Source organism: Hyalella azteca, unplaced genomic scaffold, assembly GCF_000764305.2.
Source record: "Hyalella azteca isolate HAZT.00-mixed unplaced genomic scaffold, Hazt_2.0.2 contig3075, whole genome shotgun sequence".
NCBI classification, from domain to species: Eukaryota; Metazoa; Arthropoda; class Malacostraca; order Amphipoda; family Hyalellidae; genus Hyalella; species Hyalella azteca.
Window position 1 is genome coordinate 220,312 of NW_025933329.1, and position 26,571 is coordinate 246,882.

At 34.9% G+C, this 26,571-nt stretch overlaps 1 protein-coding gene across 1 annotated transcript; it reads left to right on the forward strand.

Annotated features, from left to right (window-relative positions):
- Positions 1–5,209: 5,209 nt before the first annotated feature.
- LOC108677541 (TWiK family of potassium channels protein 12) lies at positions 5,210–10,399 on the forward strand. Its single transcript, XM_018165770.2, has 4 exons — positions 5,210–6,130; positions 6,686–6,787; positions 8,338–8,537; positions 9,106–10,399. The coding sequence occupies exons 1-4, from the start codon at positions 5,446–5,448 to the stop codon at positions 9,511–9,513; spliced, it is 1,395 nt and encodes a 464-aa protein (XP_018021259.1). The 5' UTR covers positions 5,210–5,445; the 3' UTR covers positions 9,514–10,399.
- Positions 10,400–26,571: the final 16,172 nt, after the last annotated feature.

The following is a 26,571-nucleotide window of genomic DNA, read 5'->3' on the forward strand; positions in this document are numbered from 1 at the left end:
AATAAATTCACGCAAAAAACTATATTGCTTCAATTTTTAGCATGTTTATAATGATTTTTTTGAGAGGACGTAGTTCGAAACATGATTTTTCCCACCTTGTCTATTTGATCAATTGCATATAAGGCTGTTTTCATCCTTCATTATACCCGGTAAAGTTTAGTTTATAAATTACTGATAGATTTAAGTGATTTAATATAATCAACGTACGAATGTTTCTGATGTGTGCACTTTATACTTAGATCTCAAGTTTTTCGAATAATTATTTCCATCCCTGATTTATCACCCTATTTATCCATTCATTATTTTCCTGCTGACGTTAAATTCTGAATCATTAGTGTGATGATTTTTTCATGAGTCTTTAAAATTCTTTGGGAATCCAATCCTTGCTATTTTAAGTTCTAAATTTTGTCCTCTTCATTTATTAAATTCCGACTTATTGATTTAAACCTACCTATATCTTTTCATTTAAACCTTCCTTTTTCTTTTAACCTTCCTTTTCTTTTAAACCTTCATTTCCTTTAAACCTTCATGTTCCACTATCATATTTATATGCCTTCTTAATATCAATAAGATTGCAAATTTTTCATGAAGGACAACGTATAAAAAAATTTGCTCGTAATTTTAGCGCAGGTATTTTTTTCTGTATCGAGCATTTATCAATTTCTGTTTTTGAATCCGATCATGAATGGTTCCTGAAGCTCACGAGAAAGTAAAAATAATATACGTTTGAAAATTACTTTTTAATGACAAAACTTCCAAAAAATCCAGTATCTCCAATCTTACAGATGTACAATGAATTTCTCATTTAATTTTCGAATTAAAAAAATTAATATTTCAGTTTTTTGAATATATAAATTTTTTTTAATATTAATTTTTTTCAAAATCATTTATTCTGTTAATTGATTCATGCATTGCCTCTGACTTCACACAAGTGTGCAAAATTTCAGATCAATTAGACAGGTAAAAGTGTGTCAAGTATCAGTTATAAGATTTGTAGCTGACGAAATTATTTTTTTGATTTTTTTATTATTGAAATTTTTTTTTTAATTTTCTAAATCATTTATTTGACATTTGATTCATGCATTATCTCCAATTTTACACAAGTGTGCAAAATTTCAGATCGATAGGATAAGTAGAAGTTTATTAAATTTTGATTACATTTGTGGCAGACAAACAAACAAGAAGTGAAGTTAAAGAGAAGTGTTGTAATAATTTAATATGAGACTTACGTTTGCATGAATACGAATTGTAGCCAAGAGCGCTTCAACAACTTTTCCGTTTCGTTACGAAAGTTTAAAATTCGTGAAATTTGTAGGAAATTGATTTGATTTGGTAGGAAAAGCTCTGCTCGCGCTGATTGAAGCCAATCCTGCTAATTTGATTCAATTAAGGAGATCTGGCAAAAATTAGCTAAAGGTAGCACAGCGGGTGAACTTATATGAACCAAATACGGTTTTCATGCGGAAATTAGCTGTTATTTTTAATTGTGAGCAAGGCAGGTTCAATTAACTACATTTTTGACATTAATAATATGTTCATGCCCTGTATGAGAACATGGACTGTGACCAAATAACCTGGTGTTTTTATTCCCAAATCGCTTACAAATTTACATTTCGTATACAACTTGGCGTCCATATTTCAATAAATATTATGCATCAAAGACTGAGTGAAGCAAACAAGCACCTCTCAGGCATTTTTAATTTGTATATTTAACTTGTAACTAATTAATTGTAATTAAATATATTGTAATTGTATAATTAAAGACCGACTGAACAAACTCAACTAAAAACTCAGGTAATTAAGTAATATAATTTCAAATATCCGTGAAATTGCTGTCTGCGTTTTGGAATTGCCATTTTTTGCCAGCCTTTAAGCACCGGGTAATTGTTTCTTCGCTAGCTCATTTATTCCAATAAACTGCGGACCACAACAGTAATTGATTGATAAAGCTTTTTAAGTTGCTCAATATTGCTGCATGTATATTGAAAATGCGAAGATTAACAGTGAGAGACACCGAGAAAGAGAAAGAGGATGAAAGAGAGATAAGAACAGAAAGATATATACGTATAGAGAGAGAGAGTGCTAAAGAGAGGAACAGTAAAATGGACTCTTTTGAGGAACTAAATGGCATAGAAAAGTTTTTTTTTGCGGAATGCGCTTTTTCATGGTCTTTATTCTTGATGAGAAACGCAACATATTATTTAAGAAAAAAATTGAACTAACCTTAAGTATTTCCTTCACAACCCATGTAGATTAGCTATAGCTAAGAAGACATTTGAAACAATTACATTCAATACTGATCAATACTGATCAATACTTATCAATACTGATCAATACTGATAAATACTGATCAATACTGACCAATACCGATCAATACTGATCAATACTGATCAATACTGATCAATACTGATCAATACTGATCAATACTGATCAATACTGATCAATACTGATCAATACTGATCGATACTGATCAATACTGATCAATATTGATCAATACTGATCAATACTTATAAATACTGATGCACAAAAATCAAGTTTATAAAGATCATAATATGTAATCGAGAATTACCGTCTGATTACCGTGCTAAAAAAGACAGGAGCCGTGCCAGTCATTTTGGTGAGCCTAACACGGCACAAAATTCGCGCCTAAACGGGAAAAATGAAGCGAAATGAGAGGCAAAATATGAGGCTATCTGCAGTTAGCGGCGACGCGACGTGCAGAATTGATGAGACAGAGCGCGCAGTTGCTGGATACCTGACACTGATGTCAGTGTGTGCTGACACTGATGTCAGTGTGTGCTGACACTGATGTCAGTGTGTGCTGACACTGANATGCTGCTCTGTAGAAAGCGCTAGAGTTAGACTGGTCCAAGCTGCTCTCTAGAGAGCGCTAGAGTTAGACTGGTCCATGCTGCTCTCTAGAGAGTGCCAGAGTTAGACTGGCCTATGCTGCTCTCTTGAGTGCGCTAGAGTAAGACTGGCCCATGCTGCTTTCTAGAGAACGCTAGAGTTATACTGGTCTGTGCTGCTCTCTAGAGAGTGCTAGAGTTAGACTGGCCCATGCTGCTCTCTAGAGAGCACTAGAGTTAGACTGGTCCATGCTGCTCTCTAGAGGGCACTACAGTTAGACTGGCCAATGCTGCTCTCTAGAGAGCGCTAGAGTTAGACAGGTCCATGCTGCTCTCCAGAGAGCGCTAGAGTTAGACTGGTCCATGTTGCGCAAGAGATAGACTGGCCCATGCTGCTATCTAGAGAGCGCTAGAGTTAGACTGGTCCATGCTGCTCTCTAGAGAGCACTACAGTTAGACTAGCCCATGCTACTGACAGTTTTTCTGAAATGAGAATAGTAGAAACTTTCTTGATGGAAATGCAATGGCTGATTCTACTGTTCAGCGAAGGTATAGATTTTAGAATGTGGTTGATTTCTGTCTAGAGTAAACTAAAATGACAGATTCATAGAGTAATACTTAGTGACCAATTTCTAAAAAGTGGTGTGCGGATAGATGTAGAGTGCAATAGAGTGGGAGCTTTCAGGAGTGATATGGACCTACAGCTCTCTAGAGTGTGATGGTCCTACAGCTCTCTAGAGTGTGATGGACCTACAGTGAGTGTGATGGAACTACAGCTCTCTAGAGTGTAATAGACCTACAGCTCTCTGGAGTGTGATGGAACTACAGCTCTCTTTAAAGTAAGGAATAGGATGCATCGTGTCAAGTGAAGATATGAAATTAATTTTCACTTAAATCACTGTAAAAAAAAGAGTTCAGCATCTCTTAAGGAGAGGCGAGGGCAGAGACCGAGAGTCTGCGTCTGTTTGAACCCTCAGTTGCTGCTGGGCACTCGTGAGGGGATGTTATATCACTCCTGGGGGTATCCTAATATCATCACACGAGCATCTTTTGCTTGTATTTTTGACTGATATTGTTAGGTACAATTAATAAGAAGAGAAAAAATAGAAATATAAAGGAATAAAAGGATTAAAGTGAATGTACAAAGAAATTTTCGATAACGATCTGTAAAATCGATGATGCGTTCAGGTGAAGATCACCGAGCCAGGATCTAAAAGCTCGGAGGTAATTTTTGCTTGAAGAGCGACTGAAATTTGAGAACTTTAAATATTGGCCCAAATTTAAATAGTTATCCGGAAATTCATATCGTTAGTTGTGCTTATATAATAATTAAGATTCCTTAATTAATCGATGGAAAATGTCAAACATACTAACTAATAATTTCCTCCATCACTTCCAATGAGTTTAACACTTGAGGTAATTGTAAATCCTTGCGATGTAAGGGCTGTACTCCAAAACTGCTGTAAACTCTACGGTGTTTCATCCCAGGATTTAAGTAACTCAAATGACAATAAGTTTTACTTTTCACAAAGTAGACGGCGTGTTAAATGCAGCTGCAAATAATTTGTAGTAAAATGAATGAATTACAGTTTGAATGAAATGAAAATAGTTTAAAGTTTACTAAATATATATTAAAAATGAATTAGGATTGAATGATTACCTGTGTACAGCATACAAAATCAATAGGAGTTGAGGTGCAGCTAGGACGCCTGGAGTGCAATTGATTTTGTATTGGGCATTTTAAGGTATACATGTTAACATGTATTCAGAAAAAATGATTAACAAGAATTCTATATATTTTCAGAATAGTTTTTTCTTTTGATCAGTAATTCGTCGATATTGCCTGTAGCCAATAAGATTTAAGAACAAAAGCTATCATCATTTAAGCTGTCAAAAGTTATTATCAAAAGTTATATCATATAAGAAATGAGTTATGCGGGGGGTTTTGTTGATAGCTAATACAAGACAAAATATTTTCAAGTTAATAATGAGTAACGAATGATCTCTTTATAAATTTGTTGGAATCAGAATGACAGTAGACCTTTTGGTCATGTGGATAGTTCTTTAATATATGAAACATTTTAGTGTGAGCGATTCATCAAAAACATTTATATCAATAAAGAAACTTGTTATATTTATATAAATAATGTAGTTGTTCGTAAATATTGTGCGTATATGTAACAGTAATGGAATTATTTGCGACGAAGTTTTTAGTGCTCTAGGTCATTTTTGCTCTAGGTCGAGTTATTTTTTCTCTAGGTCAAGTTTTTCATACAAGCAAGCACGTATAAACTTGAATATTAAATATTATAGGTTTTCAATTTGTCCAGCAGAAAAAGTTTAACTATCGTGAAGCAATTCTGGTAGACGTGAAAATTATATCGGTTTGTTTGCTGTATTTTCGCTTTTAAAATTGTACTGTACGTTAAATGATTTTCAGAGCAGTACAAAATCTTGAATAATTATATTGAAATTCATTTATTTGGTTGAGCTTATGTAATAATGTTGATTCTATAATAAGTTTCCATTAACGAATGACTAGCAATGTAAGAGTTTTACGAATTTATTCTGGTGTTAAGGCATAAATTAAATATTTATGATGGAAAGCAGTACGACTTCAAGCAGTGTTGCACTCTCCGGCTCTCGTCAAGATGGCCACAGAAGAAGTGCTAAATGTTGCACAAAATTCGTCTCACTTTTGTGCTCAAACCTCGGAGTTTGTTTTCTTGTGTTGGTTTACACAGCGTTAGGCGCAATCTTATTCACATCATTAGAGGGCCAAAATATGTCACATCACCGCACTCTCCCGGTCGAACATTCAACACCAGACACTAACAACCCTTTAGATTCACAAAATTCAAACACCCCGATCTCCCAATCATCAGAAACTCAACACATTCCTCCTCATGAAGCTGACCAACCCCAAGAAAACATCCGAAAATCAAACCAAGTTTCACCAGAAACACAAGCGGAAGTCGCAGCTGTAATCTCAGGCGGTGAATTTGACACTCAGATCCTGCGGCACCAAACTGTGGAGCGTTTATGGAGCATCACGGAATCTCTAAACATTTTGTACCGGGAGAACTGGACCCGGGTCGTGGAGAAGGAGTTACGTAGGTACAGTGAAGAGCTTTTAACATCGCTTATCAGACAACACAATCTTGCCGACGAGGCTGCGGCGTCACGCAAACGACATCAGGACGACAGCCAGCCGCCCCACCTCGAGCAGTGGACCTTCGCGGGGTCATTCCTGTACAGCCTTACTGTCATCACCACCATAGGTGAGGGGAGGGTGATTAGGTGAGGGTAGGGTGATTAGGTGAGGGTAGTGAGGTCAGGGTGGGGTGAAGAGGTCAGGGTGGGGTGAAGAGGTCAGGGTGGAGTGAAGAGGTCAGGGTGGAGTGAAGAGGTCAGGGTGGAGTGAAGAGGTCAGTATGGAGTGAAGAGGTCAGGGTGGGGTGAAGAGGTCAGGGTGAAGTGAAGAGGTCAGGGTGGGGTGAAGAGGTCAGGGTGGGGTGAAGAGGTCAGGGTGGGGTGAAGAGGTTAGCGTAAATGATGAACAGGTCGGGCCAGGGTTTCAATTACTATGCATATTATACTATTATTTAAAAATTTATGTTTTTCGTTTATGGTAATGTATACTAAAGATGTATTAGATCATACATAGTTTTGATATTATTTATACGCAACAACAGTGTAAATTTTATACATTTAACTTCCGAATTTATGTACATAATTATGATAAAAATAAGTAGAAATTCGGTACAGATAAATATGATCTTAAGTCAGATTAATTCAGCTATTCGGGCATGCCTATAAAGTGTACGTTATTGCAGGCTACGGGGCAGTTGCCCCCCAGACGGCCGTGGGGAGGGTTGCGTCCATCATCTACGCTCTGCTGGGCATCCCGCTCATGCTGCTCTACCTGTCGTCCGTCGGTGCGGACATGAAAATACATATTACTTATTATATTGCATATTTTTCATAAGATAAATAATATTGATGATAATGAGAATTGAGATATTACAGGATATAAGTAATCCGTAATTATTACATGGACATTGCTTATAGTTTAAGAGGAAAAATAAAAAATTAGAAGAATTTTTTGTATAATTATTTTAGATGCAATAATAACATTATATAGATTCATTTAAAAATTTAATAACACTTAATAACATTAATCGACTTTTTATGGCATAGTTGTTTATAGTAAAATAATTTATTGACCGTTAGTGGTGAGTTATAGCAGACGACACCTTCATTTCTACATCGATATATTTACTCATTTCTATATTTTCTTCTTAAATACATATTATTGTACATGTTACAGTTTATTAAGATCATTTATTTTTGTTCACGTATGAGGTCATTATGCATGCAACAAAATTATTTATTTTACATTGAACATTATTCTTTAAGGGGGTCGTCTGGGTCTAAAATTAAAAAATTTGGCTTCTCCGTTTTTTGGGGGCTCAAATTTATAAAAAATGATCATTTGCACCATTTTTATGAAGGTTTCTTTAAAAAAATGTTATTTGAAAGTTATTATTTGCATTAAACCGGATAAAAATAAGTCATGCGGTGCATGATTGACATTCAATAAAATAAATAGGCTATGGAAAGCTGGGGATATATTATAAAGCAAATTTTTTAGCCTATATTTAATTTTCTTATTCCATTTCACTTCTTTGCCTTTCATGAACAGTTTGAATCGCTTCATTAAAAACCTATCTTCTCCTTCAAATTCATATCTGCAACATTGATGGAAGCATCATTCGATTCGCATAGAGAATGTCTAACGGCCCTAAAATTCCCCTGATTTATCTATTGTTTGAATTATATAATAAAATAATGGGGGAAGAGGAGGGAAAAATTGAAAGGTAAAAAAAAAGAATCGGAAAAAAGGCTCCCAGAGTCATTAGATATTTGCATTACAAATCGTATGATTTGTCTCTCGATAGTGTAGCATTGAATGTGGAGAAGTGTAATTTTTAAAGTGGTTTGCTCATTTTTTTTGGTTTTCTCTGCATTTCACGTTTTCATTTATTTTTTCAAAAAAATTCATAGGAGCAAGAAGTTATTGTTTTCCTGTTTTGCATATGTGTGTGAAGTTTAAGAAAGATCGGCTAGTAAATACAGAACTTTGCTTTAGACCCAGACAACCCACTTAAATTTCTATTTCAAATCACCGAGTCTTTCTCTCATTACCATCCATTACCATTACCATAATACTACAATAAAGTTCGTTAAAAAATTATCGCATTGCCTGTCGTGCGCTGAATGGTGTTCACGGTACATGGAATAGGAATAATTCTGGCTTCATGGAATAGGTACAATTCTGGCATGTTCCCATTTTTCGCATATAGTTAGTAGGAAAAATTTTTTGATTCATGAGTTAGTAGGGAATTTTTTAACAATTCATGAATTAGTAGGGAACACTATGTGAGAATGTGATTACAAAATTAAAATATTTTCATTTCGACTTCAGGTGACTTGCTGTCGCGGTGTCTGAAGTTCTTATGGTCGCGCGTTTGTCGCTGTCGTTCCTCCAAACCCAGGGCCAAACTAGCGACCAATCAACCCCCCGTGGGCCTCAGCGCCCCCTACTCCAGTGTACAGGGGGGCTACAAGGTAACGCCTCCCGTGGGGCTCAGCGCCCCCTACTCCAGTGTACAGGGAGGATACAAGGTAACGCCTCCCGTGGGGCTCAGCGCCCCCTACTCCAGTGTACAGGGAGGCTACAAGGTAACGCCCCCCGTGGGCCTCAGCGCCCCCTACTCCAGTGTACAGGGGGGCTACAAGGTAACGCCCCCCGTGGGCCTAAGGCGCCCCCTACTCCAGTGTACAGGGGGGCTACAAGGTAACGCCCCCCGTGGGGCTCAGCGCCCCCTACTCCAGTGTACAGGGGGCTACAAGGTAACGCCCCCCGTGGGTCTCAGCGCCCCCTACTCCAGTGTACAGGGTAACAAAGTAACGGCTATTGCATAATTTGTATTTCTTATATAAAGAATTAAACGGTAACAAATCCTTACCCTAAGCTGCAAGACGCTTATGATAAACAATTTTCAAAGCTTAACTTTGATAACATGCTCATTCTAAAGCTTTTATTGATCTCGTATAATAACAAACCTTAAGCAGCACGACGCTTATGATAAACTATTATCAGAGCTCAACTTTGATATCATATTTATTCTACAGTCTAAATTGATCGTGTATAATAACGAATATCTTCTTACGGCTGATTATGTTTGAGCAGAATGGAGGTTGTCCGCCTGACTGCAACAACCCAGAACATGTCCCCATCCCGGTCACCTTATGCTTCGTGATCATGATCATTTACATCTGCGGCGGTGCTGCAATTTTTGCACGTACACAAAATTGGTCATACCTGAACTCCCTCTACTTCTGCTTCGGTGCCCTTACGACCATTGGTTTTGGGGACCTAATGCCAACCAAAAACCCTCAAGACAGCGCTGATGCCCAACTACAACTCATCGGGGTTTCGATCTACCTTCTCATTGGCATGGCATTGATCGCTACCTGTTTCAACCTCATGCAGGAACAGGTTACTAGTCGCGGTGGTAACTCAGTTATCACCAGAAAACTCAGTGGTTTGGTCACTTCTCAAGCTCCTCACCATCGCTTCCACCTAGACGACACCTGACATTTAGAGACGATGGCGTTGTTTACATACAGTGGTGGCATGAACCCTGTCGGATGTCCCCACATGGCGCCTCCTAAAAGATTACCTAACAGCCCCAGCAAGCTTTCACTGAACAGTCCTCCAGATTGGGGAACTAATTGCATGACAACTGATCAGAATTTTCAGTCAATACGGAAAGAGAACCACACGCTGAAGCCAGTAGCACCTCCCAAAGTTCCTTCAGCGACTTCATCACTAACGAGACCCAAGAAGACCGTTACTATTTGCGACACTGCACATATTGCGCCCATGTGCACCTCTTCACCCTCCCCGGAATGAATTCGATCTGTTTTGCTATAAATGAAATTTGATCTTCACTTCCATGCATTTGGCAACATGTGCCAAAGGGTTGAACCTGAAATATCACAGTGATAAATTGATTTAGATGTAAACCTAGACTGACCAAGATTAATTTAAAATTTAATTGTGACTCATATATAAATAGTAAATATCAGGAGTGAATTAACAAAAAAACGATATTCATTTAATGGCGTTGTAAACTTCGATTTAGTGCAGAGTTTTCAAAATACAAACAAGTTGTTACCACACGAAAATCCGAAGCCTATTTTCCTTAGTAAAATTTCTGGTAAATGTCTATTTATACTGTATTTCAGATAGAACTTTGAATTTTAGCAAATCTTTTCAATAGGAAGTAGCTCGTGGATGTTATATTTTAAACGGAACAGCTTACTGAAAACCTTTCTAACTGTCACTCTATTTTTTTAAGTCCAGTTAAATTAAGTCAGTTTGCCTAAAAAACAATGAATAAAATGATAATTTTAATTTTCTTCTGATCAAACAGGAATTAAAGGGAACTTTTTGATTTTGTAACTTAACCTGCTTTGAATAAATTAATAATTATTTATACTTAAATTCTATACTTAGTTTCTCTGTTTTAATTTCAAATAAATATATGTTATACATTTAAATAATTGTTCTCCCGTATTTCTTCAATGTAAATAATCTACTAATTCCATCTCGAGTAACAATTTATGATATTACTTTGATGATCCAAGGTAGCGTACAATGAAGATAACTCATACGTAGACCAGAAAAATGTACTTCTCTATAACTGATATTAGTTAGTATCTGGCTAACATCATAACATAACATAGTGATGTCGGTGCTGAAGAGTCGGCCTGATGTGGCCTTTCGCCGACATTTGAACTTTTCGTGACTTGTTCACAGAAGATCTAAAATCGTGTCATTTGACCGGATCTTCTCAGGACTGACGACAGTGTGAAATAGCTACTAGACTTCCACTGGGTTCGATACTAGGCATACTAGCATTCGGCATACTAGTTTTCGGTCTGTATGTGAAAAGTATGAAGATTTCGTACTGAACACTTCGCCAGCTCAGAATAAATATATGAAATCTTGACTTTTAGCAAGAAATCTGGCGTATATATATATACGCCAGATATAAGATCTAGAAACATATATAAGATCTAGGTAGGCAACTTTTCACTATTCTGTCTTCATGTTATAATACTTATCATTACTTGTAACACTTTCTATACCCTAATCTTGATTCAGAGGATACGTATAGTTGTTTCAAATTGAAGAATAAAGCTCTTTAATCTAAAATTGATTGCTCTTTTTTGACAAATCATGCTATGAATTTATGTGAGGTAGGATAGATACTTGACTAAAAAAAGTACGTCAGTTTTAGCTAGACAGAAATACAATATTGATCTGAAAAAGGATAGGTCATTTTAATCATTTAATGGAACCCATAGCGAATATTTCCTTAGATAGAAAGCATAAATAAATTGAAATGAATATTTTAATGGTATCAAGAGTCCTTTTCAGAATATTATTTTTAAATTACGACAGTTTTTGTTTGTGGCAGATAAAAAGTAACGAAAACGTGCGGTTTTTGTGTCATCTCTAATTAGTTAACGGATGTACTTACAAGATTAACGCTCGAATAATCTGCAAGTGGGAGTTTTCCAGTCGTTGAAGACACGAGGCAAATTTGCTTAGAAAATTAATTTAAAATAAAGTATGATCGTCTATTTTCAATCCACGAATAGGAATTCACATTTTCACGTTTACTTATTCCTTAGTAGACCACCACACACTAACTTACCGGATATAAAAACAGCAGATATTATGTGTGGCTATGGCATGAAAAATTTGCAGTCGCCATGAAACAGTAAGTTTTGTATATTTTAATGTATAAAAATATTAATCAATAATGCTTGTGGTGTAAATAGACGTGCAGGAGAACAAAATAAAAATTTTAGCGCTTTGATTCTAGCGTTAATATAATTGAATTGATTTACTTGGATGAGAATATGATAAGCTCAGAAGCTAGCATCAAAGTTAGATTCTTAATCAATGGTTTCAAATTGTAGGTAAATGAACTTTTTGGGAAATTCATTATTTTTTTGATGGTAAGGTAGGGATGAAATAACTCTATCATTTTTATTAAATTATGCGTATCATATTAACATTGGTGAAATACATAAAGTGCTGAGTGTGGGTAAATGGGTTCTTTTCTTTTCTTATGAATCTTTCTTATATTATATTTCTTTCTTATATTCTTTTTCTTATGAATCATTGCAACAATTTGACGGTCAAGTCGAGGTACAATAAAATTCTAAAAAAAATTCTACAGAAACTTTGTTGATATGTTCAGTCCACGTTTCCATATTAAGTCTTTGCAATTGGTGATTTGAAATGAATCAGGTGAAATTTGAAATGAAGAGTCCAATCAGGTTATATAAATTAATTTGTTTAATTAATGTTATTAAATTTAGTGTGTTCAATGATAAGAAAAACGGAATTCCATTTTGATTTCACGGATACTTTTTAAAGTATATTGCAATTGGAATTACTGGTATAGCGAACTTATATGTTACTTGTGCTGCAATATTCTTTAGTTTTTCATGTTTTGAGGTAAAATAAACGTCATCGTTCCAAATTTCGTCGAGCAAGAAGAATAAAACATTGATGCACAATGCGTGTGTGACGCTTTAGCTTCATCGCCCTGCTACAAAACTCATTGGGCAAAAAGAATAAATAAAAACTCTTTGCAATTTCGCGCAAACGTGAACTATGAGTTTCAAAAGTTCACAAAACACATGTTGTGGAGCTCATATGTGTCGATGATGATTCGAAAAATGTGAACTTTTAACTTAAACTTCAATGTATTATTGATATTCGTTCGTTGAGATATAAATATTAAGAAATGATGGAACTCCATTGAATGTAACAGAAAATTGTAAACCAAAGCCAGAAAGAAAACTTTGTGTATCAGTGTCAAGAAAAAACCTGAGAAAATGTTCATTATAGGATTTGTTGAGTAAGATGAAAGACATTTGTAATTTTTTGTACATATGGACTACTTCTGTTGTCAAATGCTATGGATTTCAGGACACGTTCTATTTTCGTAACACACCCCTGAAGAAACCGAGACACTGCAATACACGTTTTATCAGAATATTCTTAGCCCATTTATCGTAAAGAATGTTTTTAATAAATGATTCGGTCTGCATTTGTTTCTTTCTCAATCCTGTGTCATTAATATGACTGTAATCTTGAGTGGAAATGATATTGTTTAAGTTTGTTTATCGTGAAATAAGGTCAAAAAATTTTCATATAACAGTGTCTGTACTCGTCAAAAAATTTTATTTTCTAAAGTTCAGTCAAAAGATGTCAAAAATATCCCAAAAACTTGATAAAAAATATTTGTTTGCAGGAAAACACTATTTTTCGTTCTTTGATGAAACTGTGAAAATCACGGGGAGCTAAAATCTAGAAACGTTGCTTGAAATTCGAACTAAAGCATGACAAAAAAAATATAACTCAGTACTCACTGCAGTGAGTTACAGAGAGCGCATTTTCACGTCGACGAAAACTTGAAGTCACGGACGGACAGACAGACAGACAGACGGACATGGCGAGCACAATAGTGAATTTCTTCCATAAATGAGAAAATGCGCTAAAAATGAGAAAATGCGCTACAAATGAGAAAATGCGCTATAAATGAGAAAATGGGCTAAATGAGAAAATGCGCTAAAAATGAGAAAATGGGTTATAAATGAGAAAATGCGCTAAAAATTAGAAAATGGGCTAAAAATGAGAAAATGCGCTAAATGAGAAAATGCGCTAAAAATGAGAAAATGCGCTAAAAATGAGAAAATGCGCTAAAAATGCGAAAATGGGCTAAAAATGAGAAAATGCGCTATAAATGAGAAAATGGGCTATAAATGAGAAAATGCGCTAAAAATGAGAAAATGCGCTATAAATGAGAAAATGCGCTAAAAATGAGAAAATGCGCTATAAATTCGAAAATGCGCTAAAAATGAGAAAATGGGCTAAAAATGAGAAAATGGGCTAAAAATGAGAAAATGCGCTAAAAATGAGAGAATGCGCTAAAATTAGAAAATGCGCTAAAAATTAGAAAATGGGCTAGAAATGAGAAAATGCGCTAAAAATTAGAAAATGCGTTATAAATGAGAAAATGCGCTAAAAATGAGAAAATGCGCTAAAAATGAGAAAATGCGTTAAAAATGAGAAAATGCGCTATAAATGAGAAAATGGGCTAAAAAGCCGGCGAAGCACCGGCAGGATGAGGGCGGTGATGCATTTTAACGGACGCCACAATCCGCGACGATAAGAAACAAGATTTAAGAAGAAACGCGGCTGCGGGTTGCTTGCATTTAGCGTTTGAATTTCTTGAGTAAAAGTCACAATTTCTAGTCTCAAAATGAAGTGTGTTTTGGCAGCGGTCTGCCTTGTAGTGATGCTCGCCAGGTAACTACAGTAAATAATTAAATTATCATAGCACGAAAAATATATATTTTATAATATATATAAAATATAAAATAATCAGATTGAACATAATCAATTTGTCATAAAATGAAAGCGTACGTATAATACGGCACAGGCATTCCATTGTAACTATTTAACGAAGAATTTATTCTTAACAAAAACCCTTAAAATAGAAGTAATAAAAATACAACTCAGTACTCACTGCAGTGAGTGACAGAGAGCGCATTTTCTCGTCGACGAAAACGTGAAATCACGGACAGACGGTTAGACTGACAGACAGACAGACAGACGGACATGGCGAGCACAATAGTGCATTTTTTCCATAAATGAGAAAATGCGCTAAAAAGAATCGGATTGAATATAATATATTTAGCACAAAATGAAAGCATTTTTTGCTGTTCAGAGTCTCAGAGGGTCTGTCGTTTAATTTTTAACAAAAAGCCTCTAAGTAAAATTGATGTAAAGAATCAGATTGGATATAATATATTTGTCATAAAATCAAAGCATTTTCTGCCGTTCAGAGTCTCAGAGGGTCTGTCGTTTAATTTTAAACAAAAAGCTTCTAAGTAAAATTGATGTAAAGAATCAGATTGAATATAATATACTTGTCATAAAATCAAAGCATTTTCTGCCGTTCAGAGTCTCAGAGGGTCTGTCGTTTAATTTTAAACAAAAAGCTTCTAAGTAAAATTGATGTAAAGAATCAGATTGAATATAATATACTTGTCGTAAAATCAGAGCATTTTCTGCTGTTCAGAGTCTCAGAGGGTCTGTCGTTTAATTTTTAACAAAAAGCCTCTAAGTGCAATTAATAAAAAGAATCGGATTGAATATAATATATTTGTCATAAAATTAAAGCATTTTCCGCTGTTCAGAGTCTCAGAGGGTCTGTCGTGCTTCCCCTGCTGGGAAGTTGAGTGCACGGCGCCCCTGGGCTGCAAGTTCGGCACTGAGCCCAACGTCTGTGGCTGCTGCGAGGTCTGCAAGCCGGTCAGTTTCGGAACATTTGCTAAAAATTAAAATACATAATTTGCAAGTCGGTCAGTTTTGGAAGATTTGCAAAAAATTTAAAGATATAATTTGCAAGTCGGTGAGTTTTGAACATTTGCAAAAAAGTTAAAATTTTAAATTTACAAGCCGGTCAGTTTTTGAACATTTGCAAAAATTAAAATTTCGCATTTGAAGAACATTTGTAAAAATTAAAAATTCAATCCAACTAGATTATGCAAATCAGACATAGATATGATGGTGACGCTTCAATATTTTAGTTATATTTTCTTAACCTAACTTGACTGGCAAAAATTTCTTTCGTTTCAGAGTTAATCCCAGCTGTACTGTTAAGTTCAGTAGGCTGGGGGATAATCATAATCACTCTCACTTGGCAATCATCTTTATATTATGGACACATATGGTACTCAATTTAAGTAAAGTACTCGAGCTAACGCATTTAGTACTAATTTAAACAACAAGTTTTACTTAAAATTGAAACATCATGTTTCAATTGAAATTAAAACATCATGTTTCACTTGAAATTTAAACACCATGTCTCACTTGAAATTGAAACACAATTTTTCACTTGACATTTAAACACCATGTTTCATATGAAACTGAAACGTCATGTTTCACTTGAAATTTAAACAACATGTTACACCTGATGTTGAAACATCATATTACAACTCCTAGCGTTTTATTTTAAACAATAATGCATCTTCTATATTTCAGGGCCCTAGCGTATTACAATATTTCAGGGCCCTGGCGTATCATTAATATTACAATTCCTATCATTTTATTTTAAACATTAACGCATGTTCTGCATTTCAGGGCCCTGGCGTATTATTAATATTACAATTCCTATCAATTTATTTTAAACATTAACGCATACGAGGTCTCGCCAACACCCGTAGGGCTGGCCTCTCGAAGGTGCAGGCAAAAGTGCACACTCATCAGGCGTCTGGGGGCATTCCTGAGCACATCAAGCAGCAACTGCGCGCTCGCGGCATCAACATTTGAACTGTTGATTTTGGTGCACTGAATCTGGGCGACTGATTCACTGTACTTTTGGTTCACTGAATCCGAGCGACTGATTCACTGAACTTTGGGCTCGCTGAATCTGGGCGGCTTTTGGTTCACTGAATGGACGATTGATCTGCCACGGCGCCGTGCTAAGGAATTAGATAAAGAGCTGAATTAATAGTGATCAGGTGCAACACTGAATAGTTCAATTCGCGAAATATAAAGTGCAACAACTCAGTTAGTGAAGTTTTGATGCGCTGTGGCTCAATCAATATTTGCTACCATTGGTTATGACCGCACGGAAAAAAATACTGAAACTGCCTACTAGTTTTTTTATCCATGTTTAACCTTTTACCGCCGTATGTCACTCTCCGGCAACATAACTTTCAACTTAAATTATACGTAAACTATTGAGTGTAGGAACCTGCACTGAGAGAAATGGGCGGATCTGGATGACCCACTTTGATGAGTCAGCCGCGTCCGAAAATCGATGCACTTTTTTGACTCACTTGCCCCATTTGTGGGTCATACTGACCCATTAAATTCCAGGCATGACTCACTTGTGACGTAAAATCCCTAGTGACGCCACCCGTAGCATGGATACGTAGTTAGCATCTGAGCGTCAGAGCGATTTAACGCCACAAGTGAGTCATGCTTGAAATTTAATGGGTCAGTATGACCCACAAATGGGACAAGTGAATCAAAAAAGTGCATCGATTTTCGGACGCGGTTGACTCATCAAAGTGGGTCATCCAGACCCGCCCATTTCTCTCAGTGTGAGGACGTTTGTACGCAACAGAGAACATTTTAAAGTTGTCGTACGTGGCGGCAACCATCAGTGCAAGTCATTTAGCGCTCACTAGAACGTATCCTTTTTGTGAAGTAGGCGCGTGACAATATTGCTCCGGTTGCTTATGTCAGGCGGTAGAGGGTTAAGCGTAGTAATTTTGTTAGTGGAAATGAAAATTTCCCTGTAAGATACTAGTCTTTATAAATTGGTGGAACTTTGTGTTAAACTGTCTTATTCACGTGAATTTATACTAAAAACAAATGACCCAGAAACGGCAGTTTGTTTTCTTAACTTTTACGAGCTACGATACTTTTTTTTTTGTGATAATCAACATTGAGTATTCAAGCAATTCCATCATCAGGGCACTGAAGTACATATGGCATATGAATAATTAGGAAAATATGCGAATGATTTAGTAATAAATATCGGTGACGTTTTATTCATGGATGAATTCTATTGCATTCTTATTTGCTATCTCTTTCGCTGAACGAATCCTATTAACGTAACGCAAGGCTGTTTGTAGTTGAAAAACGAACTGACTTTTAACTTAGGAGGCAAAGAATTAAAATGCTCCAGAAAGAAAAAAACTTTTGGTAACTCGTAACTTTTTTTGTGCAAATTAAATGAATTAACGGAGCAGTAATTGCAATCATAAAACAGTATAGTCGAGAAAAGCAATTAATAATTCAGCAAATATTTTACGAAGGATGATGAAAAAATTTCAAAAAATGATGAAATTCACTGACCATTGAGACAGCCACTAATGATATTTTTACAATGCGTATTACAGAACTTTCTTCGTTAAAGACAATACTTGCATATGGAAAACAATACCTATCATCATCAGATCTCGGATTTGGTTTTACTACTTGTAGAATTTTCTAACAAGATTTACCCTTTACCAATTGAACTTTCTTCTCGAGGAAATTTGATGCTTATAATACTCATTGAAATGTTCATACTTCGAAGTGAAATTAATTCGCATGAAAAATTATGAAGAGAGAAATATTTGGTTATTTGAAGGAAATAGAACGAAATGATGCATTTTATGCTCGATTCTAATATAGTAGAGAACACAAGTCACGTTTACCTTTCTTCACATCGCGGCCAGGAAGATATCGTCACATTCTAAACATGCAGAATGTTTTAATACAGCCAATGACAGTTGCGATTGTATGCACTCGGCTGAGCAACGCGTCATTTTCGAAGTGCTTCTCAGATTTCACGGTCACAGTATAAACAATAATAATAGAACGTTAACCATGAGTGAAGGCATGGATAGAAATATCTACATGTATATATATGCATTTTTTGTTTATACAATGCTTATTCAAAAAATACAAAAATCTATTGTCTAACAGTATCAAATACTTATTAGATATTTCCAACAAAAAGACACACACTTAATATTATGTAGAAACTGATAAAAATACTCAAATGTTACACGAAAAACAAATGCATAGGAATGATGATTGTATTGAAACAGTTCTGGTAATCATATTTCGGTTGGAAGCTCGAAACAGTAATTAGATTACTAGTTTTTTCTCTAGTGACAGGTTTTTCATTACTACAACTTTTGCATAGTAATTTATAAACTCTTCAATTGTTATTACATCATTGTTATTATGTTGATTCCTTCAACAATCCAAATTTTTTTTACTCCGTTCATTCAAGTTGACTTACTCCAATGGTATTGTCATATTAAAGTCTTTCAGAAGATCTTGAAAGTCATACGGATTTACTGTTAATCGTTTTATTTTATTTAAATTGGATTTCGTGCAGGTACTATCATATCACGATAAAAACAAACAGTTAATAGTTAACTTAATAGCTACCATAGTTAATTACTTAACTTTGAATCAAACATTCAGAATAAAATACAGACCATGCGTCCAACTTTCATAACATGGTACGGGTATTTAATTTATTTCATTAATTTATAGATTCAGAACAAAAGCCTTTACGTTCTGGTAGTGAAATTATTAGCTGTGTGAAGAGTCACAGAGAAACCCATATTAGATCGGATCAGTTCGTGCTCACCATGAGATTGTTTAAATAGAAAATTATTTTAATCTACCTTAATTCAGGTTTCGGTATTGAAAATTAATTTCCTGTTACTATGATTGTTTTTGATCTTGAGTTACGATGATCATTTACAGATGTGCGTCGATATCAAATTAATTTAAACGAGGTCTAAATAAATTCCATTCAATTTGGTCCTGTCACTGTTTTGGTGTTCAAAGATTATTCACTGTTTTGGTGTTCATTGATAAATTAATTCATTGATTAATCTTATTTTTTTAAGATAAATCATTTCATGATGTTGTGCTCTTGAGTTTTGTGTATTTCTGTGTGAATAAAAATAATACAAACGTTCTTTCTTCTCTGTGTATTTCCAACTTATCGATAATAAATAAAGCTTTTGAGTTAATTTACTGACCCTGCATCTATAGTGGCTGAAATGCTAAAAATCTTAGTAGAATTTCGTAAAATTGAGCGAATCTACCTACTTTTTTTTTTAAAAGTCACCATAACATCTTTAATACTTATTTAAATATAGCAATGTATTTAATGTAAATTATTTGCGATTTTCCAAATAATATTCAATTCAACGGATTTCAAATAATATTTTAGGTTTTAAATGAATTTGATTCACTCTCTCCTAGAGAAGTCACCACCAAAGAATTGTCGAATTTTATAAGTGGAAATTTAATCCACTTTCCTATTTAATGTTGTGTTGAAATAAATCGTCGCAATTTATAATTTATAAATAGTATATATCATTTGAAAGATTAAATTAAGTTGTATTTTATCAATCTAATATTATTCTACAGTTAATTAGAAAAACTGAAACTGCTCTAGTTCATATGTGACTGAGACGTCAAACCAGACTTGAATCAGCTGCCAAACCCTTAGCTTGAACGAGAAGAGATTCGCTAATTGATTAGATTGAATTCAATATTTTTACAAACATGGGGCATCATAAAAATATTTCTAAAAATAACATGGAAGAAATAATATTAGAATTTGAATAATAGCCAGCATGCACTTCTGCGCCTAAGCTAGGTAAAAAAAAATTTATCGAAATCATTCCTGATTGAATAACTTTCTTACAGAAATAGAACGTCGCACTATGCACGCGCAGGTCACCGGATAAGTCTAGCGATTGTGAAGTTGTTTTTCGTTGCGACTTTTCCAACCTCGCAGTTAAGGAGACATGATTTAAAAGGCAACATGTTTTGCATTGCCTGTATTGTCCGTTGGAATCTTTCAAGTCTAGAACGAAATATTTTGACGCAGAAACGAAGGGACTTCTGCTTGCTATATGCGTAGTCATAATGTTTGTCAGGTATTATTGATATTTAATTCGATTATCTCCGGTTTGAGGATATAACACTAAATTTATCTCGATGATATATCATTTATTCAATAAATAACAAAGGGTGGAATAGACTTTCGATGTTCGTTTCATACCGCAGAATGATCAATTGAAGGATGACTGAATAGTTAACCCAATAATCTAAAAGCTATATAATTCTTAATTATAACGTGCGTAGTTATTCTGAACTGGTGGATTTGCGGAATGAATTGGAAAATACAACCTGATCATTAAACCCAGATTTGAATTTTTTGCCAAAGAAATAGAACGTCGCACTATGCACGCAGGTCACCGGATATGTCTAGCGATTGTGAATTTGTTTTTCGTTGCGACTTTTCCAACCTCGCAGTTAAAGAGACATGATTTAAAAGGCAACATGTTTTGCATTGCCTGCATTGTCCGTTGGAATCTTTCAAGTCTAGAACGCAATATTTTGACGCAGAAACGAAGGGACTTCTGCTTGCTATGTGCGAAGTCATAATGTTTGCCAGGTATTATTGATATTTTATTCGATTATCTCCGGTTTGAGGATATAACACCAAATTGATCTCGATGATATATCATTTAGTAAATAAAAAACAAAGGGTGGAGTAGACTTTCGATGTTCGTTTCATACCGCAGAACAAGCAATTGAAGGATGACAATAAATACCCTAATAATTTAAAACTTAAATAATTCTGAATTATAATCGTGCGTAGTTATTCTGAACTGGTGGATTTACGAAATGAATTGAAAAATACAACCTGATCATTAAACCCAGATTTGAATTTTTTGCCATTGATGGATTCGAATTTCCTAAAAATGAATTTCGAATATCGAAAATGAAACACGATACTTGTGTTCCTACAGCGTACGCTTACCAGCTTGAATAAATAGTTTGTTAAGTCTGGTTTTATATATCCTGAATTTCCTCCGAACTGAATATTCGTTTAAATATTGATTCAATTTTTTAGGTACGTAATTCGCAGAATGGATCAATTCAAGAATCGAACACTGCTGCGTGCCATGTTTAAATCTTGGCCTCAGTGAACTTAAATTTAAATAATTTCTATTTCTGCCTCTGTGAACTCGACATTTACATTTATTTTGAGACGAGCAGTATTAGGCATGTAAGGGAAACCATTCACTAGAACAAACAATGGGAACGCATGACGAACAATTGGTCGGAGTTCGTTTTGCCGAAAATTGACGAAGTTAGTTATTCCGAAATGTGAAGCAAAGTGCCGACATATAAATGTAATCGCATATCTCCAGTACGATATAGATCATTTTCAACGATATTTTTGGGCTAGGACTCTATGTTCACAGATGCACAATTTTACATTGGGACGAGTACAAGATTTTCATAGTCAATTCAGTAAAAATTTCTTGTGGCCAATTTCCCGTCTTCTTTAAATTTGCGTCTTGAGAAGAAAACTGCAAGGCCTGCTCGGTTCCCTTTAGTCTTCCTACAGCAGACTATCTACTGACCTGACCCAGAGCACACCTTACGCTGCCGCTCTACTCCACCTGCCACACGCGCTTACCTGAGACGGTCGGCGGTCGCGGAGCATTATACGTGGAGACTGTCCCGGAGTCTACTACCTGGAGGCCCTCACTGTACTTCGATCCTACGAACTATTCGAAGTACGGGAAAAGGTTGGCCACTTGATTCCTGGCCTTCAGCCAATACTATTTTGGGGACTCTAAGGAACCTAATTCAGTAATCTCTTTTCTACACGTATTGGCCTCGCCATCCAGTAGTGTAATGAATATAATTGCTCAAATAATTATCTATGCTTTATGTTCCTTTAAATCTATGCAGTTTCTGTTTCTGTAGTTTACTGGGAACCTGTGAGGGGGCGATGAGATCGGTCGACGGTCGGCTGAGCTCTAGCGTGGTGGATTTATTTGCCATTCTCTCTCCGAATTAATAAATATTGTTAGCCATTCTACTTTGCTTGCTCCACTTCATTCCTGGAAACAGCTGAAAATTCACTGACAGTTTAGAGGTTGAGATAGATTCCTCGCGGCATTCCGGAGTTCATTTATATTTCATATGGCTTTACGACCCATAAGACTAACTGGAATAGCTAGTGCAAAACAGCAATCTTTTTAATTTGATAACAGAACCTCGGAGGGCCTGTCATGCTTACCGTGTTTATACACTACAGAAAAAGATATTCACCGCTGCTGTGTTGTGTGTCTGAAGTGTGGGAGGTTTCTTCTGCTCATAATCCATTGAAAATAAGCGATGGTTCTGAACGCTATTGTTGCAGGTAGGGTGAAAACTATAGTTATTTTGCAGCAGCTGTTATCAGCGTTAGATCCACTGCTTTTATAAGACGAACGTTAGTGAACGAACGCTGATCTTACAATAGTAGCTTTGATGACAGAAAATGCCATCAGAATCGACAAATTATTAGCATTATATGAGGTATCTGCTGCTCAATATATCATTTAAAACTGCAGTTCTTATTATTATTGTTATAAGTAATATGATAATATAACTATATTGTTTTGGCTGTTATGAGCGTTATATTCGTCGCTCATTTAAAACTAACTCTATTATTATATAATGAACAATTCCTTCACCTCCATAAGTAATATAGTAAAAAAATCTACAGTAGTATCAACTTCCTCAAAAATATGTAGGCGTTGTTTCTACATTATATTGAATAAATTATCTCCTCATTCCATTTCCTTTCGTATTTAATACAGACTGCAATACATTGTATTTAATTGGTTTACATTTTATTATAATCCGCCCATATTAAATAATAACTTTAATATTTAATTTTAATTGTAAGGTCCAGGGCAACAGTGCGGCGGAGCGTGGGAGCAGATAGGTTATTTTTAATATATATATAAATTATATTTTAATGCTTTTCGTGCAAAATTCAGACTTTAAAATTAAATTTTAATTGTTAGATCCAGAATAGCAGTGCTGCGGTGCGTAGGGCAAGTTAGGTCATATCCAATCAGTTTGAATTTTATTTTAATCCTTTTCGTACAGAATTCAACTTATAAAACCCTAACCTTATTTAAGATTTCAATAAACCTAATTTTCTTTCAGGGTCAAGGGGGGGGGGGGCGTGGGGCAAGCTTGGCAGGTGCGGCGCGGGGTCTATGCGACCCTGGCGCTTGCGTCCAAAAAACTGCGCGGCGACATGGTGCTTTTTTTTAATTTAAATAAAAGTTTATTAATTAACTAGAAATACTTATTGACTATGTGATTTAACGTCGGATTTGCGGTAAGTAGAAACAAGCTCATAGGGTAATATATTAAACGAAATAATACGATAATTTTCACACAATTTAATAAGAAATTTTACATTTTTCAGGGCAAGAGCACGCACGCAGCTGAAGAATTGCACAGAAATAGTGGTGTTAGGCTCAGTTTAACAAAATTCGGACAGTATTTAAGAGAAGTTATGTTAAGTGAAGAGCAAGAAGGCTTAAGTTGTTTTGAACTAAGTTATAAGGAACTAAGTTATGCTAAGTTATAGGGAGTGGCCAAACTTTTTATATGGTGGACCGTATTGAGAACTTGATTGTTAGCAGGAAGTCATATGTACGTGTTGTTTATATTTAAATTGCAATAAACAACGAATTAAGACCTTATCTAATGATATTAATATAGATAAACACGATGTTTCGCAGATAAAGTTTGCTGTTTTTTTTTAAATAAGACCAACTCATGGAAAATTGAAAAAGGTCAAACTTCAAACGAAGAAAACTGGTTCAATAATTTAAATACAATTTTTTCAAATTATTAAACTATTCAAATTATTGGATATTGATACATTTGAGATTGACATGAAGGTTTTTTTTAGAAACTGGCTATTACGACCAACTGCCCTTGTGCGATTGCTATAGTGCGCAAATGAATGAATTTTCTTTGCAGAAGAGAAAGTGTATATGAATTCTAATTCATAAATGCTAAGCAATATTTTTTGTATTGTTGGATGAAAGTTGTGATGACGAGAACGAATTTTATTACTAGTTATTTGGACACGTTTAAACCAAGACCGTCTGCTGCGAAAATATTTTATTGGAATGATGAAACATTTGGATTGATGATCGAAAGACCAAAAAATTAAATCATAATCTGTTGATTAAGTTATCTTTGTGAAACGTAATGACAATGACAGATGAATATGTCCTGTATTGTAGGAATTATAAATAGTATAAATTTCAGAAGACAATTATTCTGATACGCAATTTCAATTAATTCCGGATGCTGAGCGTATTTATTCCTTTATTCGATCCGAATTTTCATCATGCCATCGAACTCTTGGCGCTAATTTATGGCAATCATTTTTGCCATAATATTCATAATAATGGTATTTATTTAATACTAATATATTCTAATTATATATTCAAATTCTAACTAATAATATACGTGGAATTCTGTCCCAAACGATATAAGTGCATCTTAATCTAAATTTAATTCCAACACTCGCTTGATGAATATGAAATTAATTGTTTACCCTGAGGTATTGATGTATAATATCGGTCTCACCTTGAACGCATTATTGCATTATAATTGTTGAATTTAAAATAATCTGCACATTCAAATCTGCACCTTGCAAATGTAATTTAGAACATTTTAACCCTTATTTTTCTCAATGAACAGGCAGAATTTCTTTAAAAATCTTGAAGAAAAAAAGAAGTGATCCTTTTTCCTTGTGATATTTGATAAAATACAATTCATCTTAAGATGAAAGCTTTGATCTTGCAGTCAGAGACGGATTATACCAGTTAACCCGTTGTACTTATATAACGATCGTGACAAATTTTTAAATATAATAAAACACTCAGTTCCACAAATTCAATCTTTTTAATTTAATTGAAATTTATAATTGCTAATGCACAGAATTTGCCCAAACATGAAAAAAATTTACATGCCTATGTACTTCATAGGCATGTAAAAAACATTTACATGCCTGTGTACAATTATAAATATATGCGTAGACACACCGGTGATGTACATTTTTCTATATAATTTGTACGTTAGGCTAGTGCAAACCACACACTGAGTAGTTCAAATGTTCAAACAATGGATGTATTATAAAATTAGCACGCATAAAATAAGAGGGCACACTGAAATAATAAATAGTCTGTGAATTCATAATTGTAAATAAGTTTACAATTCTCATTACACGACTTAAAAGCGTGCGTAAGACGATGGATGAAATAGCGTCCTTCTCAGAACAGCTAAATTAAAGGATCCCGTGACGTGTAGCAGAGTTTTTTTTACAACACTTCTCTTTAACTTCACTTCTTGTTGTTTATTTGTTTGTTTCTCTGCTACAAATCTAAAAATCGATGTTTAACACTCTTCTACCTGTCCAATCGATCTGAAATTTTGCACACTTGTGTAAAGTCGGAGACAATGCATGAATCAATTGACAGAAATAATAATTTTCAAAATTTAAATATTTGTTTAAATAAAAATATTTAAAAAATAACTTTGTTTAATAGCTAAAAATAAAATAAGAAATTAATTGTACATATGTAATCTTTATTCATGCTCTCTTACATGACTCTCGAGGGCATGTTACATGCACGCATGAAAAGTCACGAGTTGTAATATTATTTTTATAAATATAAAATAGAAGTGCAAGGAAATTAGGAAAAGGATTAATTTGAACAGAACATTTTACGCGGGACACCAAAGAGGCTTTATATATTTTATAGATTAAGCACTCCGAATAATATACGAATATCCTGAATAAACACGCGGAACTCGTCCATTGTTGTGAAGTTTGAAGTGAGATTAACAGGGTACACTTCTGACTCATGTAACACCTCCTATTATTCCCAGCGTGGGTCACAAATAGAAACTAGCGCAATTGTTGCAACTGAGGTGTTTAACTATAACTAACTCTTTTTCATTGACTTTTAGACGAGGCTTGAAAACAATTTATGAGAAGAGTCTACATAAATCTTTTCGAGGATTTTTATTCTAAAGGTACAAATTCGAATGAGTAACGCGTTACGGAAGAGCCTGAACCTTGCAGAGCGTTACTTCCCTGGCAGATACTCAGGTGAGTAACGCGTTACAGAAGAG